The 7,236-nt window shown below is 42.8% G+C and overlaps 1 protein-coding gene across 1 annotated transcript; it reads left to right on the forward strand.

Annotated features, from left to right (window-relative positions):
* The first annotated feature begins 880 nt into the window (after positions 1 to 880).
* On the forward strand, positions 881 to 4,373 carry LOC119888142. Its single transcript, XM_038698600.1, has 4 exons — positions 881 to 1,160; positions 1,346 to 1,369; positions 1,723 to 1,817; positions 2,728 to 4,373. Exon 4 carries the CDS (start codon positions 3,121 to 3,123, stop codon positions 4,084 to 4,086), a length of 966 nt encoding a protein of 321 aa, XP_038554528.1. The 5' UTR covers positions 881 to 1,160; positions 1,346 to 1,369; positions 1,723 to 1,817; positions 2,728 to 3,120; the 3' UTR covers positions 4,087 to 4,373.
* The last annotated feature ends 2,863 nt before the right edge of the window (positions 4,374 to 7,236 follow it).

The raw sequence follows: 7,236 nt of genomic DNA on the forward strand, positions 1-7,236 counted from the left end.
TCGTCAATCTGACACTGTCATTTCTAACACATGGGTGCTCCACCCTTTAAACTTGAATAATAATAATAATAATAATCTTTATTTGTAGAGCACTTTTCAAAAAGTTTAAGTGCTTTAACAAGTGTAAAGACAATAATACCCCAAAAAGCAATACAGAAACAAGAAAGAAAACATTGAAAAGACTAAAATACACGTTTAAGATAAATATAAAATGAGTAAAGCAGAATAAAATAAAAGGGACAAAATAAAGTCAAATAAGATCGGGAAAAGGCTCTCCTATAAAAGTATGTTTTAAGAAGGTACTTAAAAGAGTTAAAAGAAGGGACTAAAGAGAGCCGACGCTCTGTCCCCTTTAGTTTTCAGTCGAGACTCTGGAACAGACAACAGACCTCTGGCCGAGGATCTCGTGCTGGTGTGTATGGGACTAAAAGGTCAGAAATATAACAAGGCGAGAGGCCATGAAGAGCTTTAAAAGTGATCAATACAATTTTAAAGTCAATTCTAAAACATACTGGGAGCCAGTGTAGTGAAGCTAAAATAGGGGTGATGTGGTCATATTTCTTTGTTCTGGTTAAAAGCCTGGCAGCTGAGTTCTGGACAGTCTGGAGTCGATCAATAGATTTTTGGGTTAAACAGGTGAAAAGGCGTGATGAGATGAAGGCATGTAAAATGGTCTCGGTGTCCTTAAAAGTTAACATAGATCGAATTTTTGATAAAAACATGATTGAACAAGCTTTGTGGTGTGCTGCTCGAAATTTACTATCAAAATCCCATCAGTCCAGCCTCTGTAGCTCCGTAACGAAAGATGGCACGCGACAGCAGATTCTCCAAAATGATTGGCCATGGGAAGATTTATAAGCAGCCACACATCTATGAACTCCATCAAACATTGACTACTTCAGTAGCCAAAGCCGGTTAGGTTAACACAGGAACACACAAAAACTAAGTAAATTTTCTTCAAGGAAGAAGGCTACACAACATAAAAAAGAAGAAAGCAAGAAAGAAAAACGTATTATCAAGCAGGGGTTGACAGGTCTGTTATCTACTGGATTTCTGAAAAAAACACAGGATCTTATGGAATAGTAAGATTTACGTTTTTTAAATATCCTCTAGAACACATCTGTCAACCCCTGCTTAATGGGGTTAGCGGATCCATTCTGGTAAGTCGCGACTATTTTGAACAAATTGGCTAAGCTTTCTGTTTTTCATGCAGGGTGTTTTGTCTGTAGCCTTAAGTTGCCGAATCCTGACCAAATTTAAAGCAAAAGCTACAAACGTTTAGGCCTATATGCTACTTTAAATTAAATTATCTTTTTATCCTCCTAATCAAATGTTTTTTCTTTAGTGTCTGCAGCCCCAAGCCATGCAGGTAACTATACTCTACACTTTAAATTTAAACAACACGTTTGTTAACCAACATCAAGAAATCTTTAACAAACGTTCGTTTTCTCTTCTTGTAAGAACATCATTTGGACCCAATTTTATATGTGTAGCCTAATATTTGGGAAGGCTAGAGGTAGAGCGGTCGCCCACTCGGGAATTAGGCAGTTCAGTCTGCACGTCGAAGTGTTCCTGAACCCCATCTTACTCCCCAAGGCTGTGCCACAGTGCCAGATTAAAGTGTATGAATGGGGCGAGGTGTAGTGAAACGCTTTGAGTGGTTGGAACACAGTATAGGCTACAGACCATTTTACCAATAAATCGATTTTTTCCCTCATTAAGCCGGACAGAAGCAGACAACAAGTTCCTGAAATGCTTGAGAGAGAAGAGATGTTTTCAACCAGTTCCACCGAGGTGCAGCTCTTCACACCCCAGAGGTAAACTCCAGAAATGGCATGCTGTTTTAGCCCATTATTATAACTCTAAATAGGATAATAATATTACAGTAATTAATATTAAGCATGCTTCAATAATGACCCCTATTTTAACATGATTTATTTATACTCATGCCCTTTGGGGTTTCTGTGATCTTACCTATTTATTTTTTCAACTAACTAGTCAAATACATCAAACTTGGTGAAGAACAACACAAACGTGTTATATAGGCCTATCCTATAGGCCTAGCATCATTTGTCTATTCCTTCCATATCTTAAAATGAACTGCTGTCAAAAAATTAAATAGCCTACTTTTTATGATGATATGGTTACGGTTTAAGCATAGAAACTACTTGGTTGGGTTTAGGGAAAGATAGATTGGGTTACAGTGAATTGTCTTAAGTTTAGGGGAAGTTAGGGCAGTTCAAGTTTAACTTTTTGGTGACTCATCCATTCAGCCTGACCTCCTCCATACACAGACTTTGTCACTTAATTAAAACCAGACTTCTTCTGCTCCTATCATATTTACTACGACTGCAGAGGGCGTTGTCACTTAAAGTAAATGTCATGAATCGACTGATTCTTTTGTTTTTCTTGAGAAGACAGTATCTCTCGGCTGTGTTGTTCTACTGAACTCCTTTAGCCTATCTTGAGCAGTATTATAATGCTTTGTCCATCCCAATGTCCAACCAGTGGAGAGGATATTGAATATGAAATAGGCCTATCTTTCAATCCAACACAACCACAGAGTTCACTTGGTCTTTGACAAGTTTGTCAGTTGGCAGTTTACAGTTGTAGCTGAATGTATTCAGTTTATGGGGATCATTGCAGCTGAAAGGTTAAATAATATAATGTTAAGCACAAGATTTTGTCGTGTGAATTAAACTAAGTTCACCCTTTTTCATTATCCAGGGAAGAGGACCAGCAGCAGGAGGATCATCTCTATGGGCTGGAGAACAACATTTTTCAAAACTATTATTTTGATGAAGATTTTCAGTTACCTAACTTCAATATAAATATGTTTCATTTGCATTCTTTCAGAAACCTAAATTTATACCTTATTGCAATTCCGGTAAAAAACAATTTGAGCCCAGTTAGAAATGCCAGTAATTTACCTTCAATGATATCAAGAACAGCCAATTTACAAGATTTACAGGCTGCACTTGTTTTACCAAATTACAGCCCCTTTGATTTCAGTACTGTAGGTATAAGACAGACTTTTGTACACAAAAAAATCTTCTGTGGTTAAAAGACAATTTTAAAAAGCAAACAAATTGTGTCAAAAAGGAACTTTTTAATCGAACAATGAAATTATTTTCAAATGTAAAAAATGTATTAGGTATTAATGCAGTGCCTGCAGGTAGACATATGGAGTTTTGGCTGAAATATTACCACAAGAAACATAAAGGGGGCAAACAATATGCATTTGCTGTTATTATAATGAAAAATGGTAAATATAAGCATTTTCAGGGCGTTTGTCCATGTTATCGAGACAAGAAGAGGAAAAATTCTGCTTCTCCTTCCACTGAAGTTACATCACACAGTGAGGAAAGCTTAATTCGACAAATTGACAAATTTCTACTGAACAACGGAACAAATGTGCGGCATATTTTAATTTATACTCTCAACAGTCCTTGTTTGAAGAGAGAAAAACATATTGAGCCATGTATGTTTAAACTTTTAGAGATGGCTGATCAGTGGCTCAGTAAATATGGATTTTTTACTGATGTGGCGTTCACAAAGTTTTGGGGACTAACGGGTCCAAATTATTTTGCAGATCTCAAGTTCTCTGACATCTCAAGTCCCAGCAGCTGTTTTTATCCATATGTTCAAACATGCAAGAAAATCCCTTTCAAACTGGACAGTACATTTTTCAGAAAAGATGTTTTAAAATGTGGTATCTACCGGACACTCTTAGATATTAAAGACACAAAACAAAGAAGCAAACCAAAAGATGATATTCAATCGTGTCTCCACAAACTTGTGAAACTGGCAGAAAATTCAGTTAATCTGAGAAAAGACCAACATGTGGCCCGTGGAGTGAAAATAATTTCTTCACTCACATTTCACCCACTGATCCACAATAAAATTATTGACATTTTTACAAAGAACTGGAATGAAATGGTTATCTATAGTTCAATGTCACCTATTAGAGAACAAATAACCACAGATTTTAACACTGCTGTAGTTCATCTGTTTCTAAAAGACCTTAAGTCAACTTTGGGGAACAGCAGCCCTTTACAGCTTTATCAGGTCCCCAGAAAAGAGTGAGAATATGTTGGATTGATTAAATACTTAATTTCACAATATTCACAATATTATATATATTATTACAAAATGTATATAATGTTGTTATATTATGAATTAGTGACGGAAATTAGTTTAGTTTTATTGAAAATCATTTTTGAAATAATACATTTTTAAATGTTGGAAATCTTAACTTTGGGTGTCATTTGTAATTAGAGCTCTAATTACTGTTGTAACTCAAGTATAGATTTTGTCTGGATCTTTGTTGACTGTTTCGTCCTGAGCTCGTGGCAATAAAAACCTTAAATTGATTTCAGTGTGCTTTGTTCTGTTATGGGAATTGGTGTGTTAAAATGCTCATGTGCTTGTTGTAGCTGCCAAAACATAATGAAGAATATGCACAGTTAAGTATAACCTAAGAGTGAATGTTGACTAAGGATAAAGTATGATTATTATTAGACTTCTCTCTGTGTCCCTGTGAGGTTTGTGCAGAAGTATTCAATCTGCGTATCAACTGCATGAAAACCGTGAGAATTGAATTGCTATTCATCTCACTCTAACTAGACAAAACAGGTTTTGTCTTTGCCACGACAGTTACCTCATCATCTAAAAAAAGTTTCTGCCTGTGGTTTAACCATCAATGCTCTCTGGTGTTTTAAAGGCTGTGTGGACATAAACAGGACATAGTGCGGATTAAGCAAAAGACTCCATCACCTAACTACACCAAGAGACAGTATGAGCCTCCAGAGTCAACCAGATACTGCTGTCCTCAGGATGAAATATAAAGTATTTGGAGTTTAACCGCCCCCCCCCCCAGACTCATTAGTTTACAGGAACTGGGTCATTCTTCACTGGTAGTGCTCGGTTAGGGTGTGAATTAGTCACCTGGAAATATTATGCACTCTCCCAAATATTGTGTGCAGTGGTTTTGTGCATGTCCTGGTTTGTTCTCTTCCCCTTGGCTTTCTGTCCTCTGCCACCTTCAAACAAGTTCCCTTCTTTGAGGACCAGATATACCCTCAGCTGCAGTTACACCTCCAACTGGTCCAACTGGATTCAGCATGGGGACACCTTCAACTTCTCATACTCCCGTTGTTTGCTGTTGCCCTCTCTCCATTCGCTTTGTCTGCCGCTGGGTCCTTTTGCTCTCAGTTACTGGGAGAAGGACCAGGTAAGAGGAAAAATGGTTCCCCTGCGAGGGAACTCTAACTGTGTCTGTGACGACACTATGGGAACGCCTCTGGGCGTGGCAGGGCTGAAACATGAATGAAACTACTCCAATCCTATTGGTGTTGCTAGAACGGTAGCGTGTGACGGCGTAACTGGAGGCGTATATAAGCACGCCGGCACACAGGACACATTAGCCTTTTTCTATTCAGCAGGCCGGTCATGGGGCGCCCAGCGCTACATCTCCGAGCTACGTTCCTCGTCTGCTGACTCCGCCTCCTCTCTTCCCCGTTCGGGAGTCCGTTTCTCGGCTTCTCCTGCCCGAGGTATGAGTTTGGAGAGGCTTGCACAGTCTGATTCTGAGGAGCTAGACGTGCTTAGCATCATGGAGGATGACTTCCGGGAGCCGGGCCAACGTCATAAGACCGCGCCCAGCTATGAGAGGAACAGACCAAAAAAAAAAGGCTGCTCTGCACGGCTGACTGTGTCCCCTCTGCTGGACTACAGCAGCGTGACAGAAACTAAGCAGCATGGCTAAAGAGAACGGAACGATGCCTTGGGGAGAGAAAGCGCTCGCAAGCTATCTTTCTCCCACCCTCGCATCGTGGCTCAACCTCTCGGGCATCCAGGGGAAGGAGGAGGCTTTTCTCCTGGATGTGCCCCTCTCTCCTACTGGCCTGTTTGGTGAGGCGGTGGATGCTGTCATCAGCAGGTTTCAGCACGTTGGAATGCAGGGAGAGGCGTTTGATCAATATCCTCCCCCGCCGGTCTGGGTCCAGGACGGCGACGGCTGAAGAGAGACGAGCTCAGCCCTCGTCTAGCTCCTACCGCCGGAGCCAGAAGCGAAGCGTCGCTTCCCGTAGTCGCCTCTCAACAAAACCTTGGCGCGAGGCAGCGCTCTCGCTCACAGCCCCCCGAGAGGCTGACCGAGGTCCCCTCCCTTGTGGCAGCTCAGGAAACAGGCGCTGTTTTCCCACCGTCTTGGCGCTCGGGACACGCTAACCGCCAGCGAGCTCTCACCAGTCTGCCCGCCTCGAGGGGTTGCAGCTGGAAAACGATCGGGCTCACACACCATGGGATCATCATTCCACAAGAATGGCGGAGCCATGCGAATATTTCCCCGTGGGTCCTGCACACCGTAGTGGATAGCTACAGGCTGCAGTTCCGGGTCCACCCCCCGCAGAAGTTCAACAGGGTGGTCTGGACTGCAGTGCACGCGGGGCACAGCCAGGTGTTGGGACAAGAAGTTCGCTCTCTGCTGGAAAACGGGGTCAGAGAGCTTATTTCCCCACCAGTCAGGGAGTCCAAGTTCTACAGCCGGTACTTCATAGTTCCCAAGAAGGAGAAGGGATTCTCCCCGAGGGGAAATCCATTCCGTGCCTTCGTTCCCTGTCAGTATGGAAGAAACCTTGGTTCCTGTCCCAAGGGCCCGTGTTGGGAGCGTAATGTCGACAATTATTTCGACAGACGCCTCACTCACGGGACGGCCGCTTCGCGAGAGGCTCCTGGGAGGAGCATCATTTCTCTTGGCACATAAGTTGCCTAGAAATATTGGTGGTTTTTAGAGCTCTGAGGAGTTTTTTGCCCGCTCTCCGCGGTCGCCACGTCCTTGTCAGGACCGACAACATGGCGGTGGTGGCCTATTTCAATCACCAGGGGGGTCTGCGCTCGCGCCCATTATGCCCATTACGCCCATTATCGGATCCTCCTGTGGTCCCAGTAGAGACTGCTGTCCCTCAGAGCGATGTATGTCCCTTGGACCCAGAATCAGGGAGCAGACCTGCTGTCGAGACAGGGGCTGAGGCCCAGGGAATGGAGACACCACCCCGAGGTGGTGGAGTTATTATGCGAAGAGTTCGGCCCCATAGACCTTGGGCCTTGTTGGTCTTGTTTGCGTATCAAGAGATGACGCACTGTCTTCTGTGGTTCTCCCTCTCGCCCCCAGCCCCGCTAGGGCTGGATGCCATGGTACAGACGTGGCCGAGGCAGCGTCTGTATGCCTTTCCC

This window comes from Micropterus salmoides, unplaced genomic scaffold, assembly GCF_014851395.1.
Source record: "Micropterus salmoides isolate LMB-PRFRI ecotype aquatic unplaced genomic scaffold, ASM1485139v1 Ms_hic_scaffold_5, whole genome shotgun sequence".
Lineage (NCBI taxonomy): Eukaryota > Metazoa > Chordata > Actinopteri > Centrarchiformes > Centrarchidae > Micropterus > Micropterus salmoides.

What these genes read in the sequence shown, in the direction of transcription:
- LOC119888142 (XM_038698600.1), top strand. Translation starts at nt 3,121, where the DNA reads ATGAAATTATTTTCAAATGTAAAAAATGTATTAGGTATTAATGCAGTG.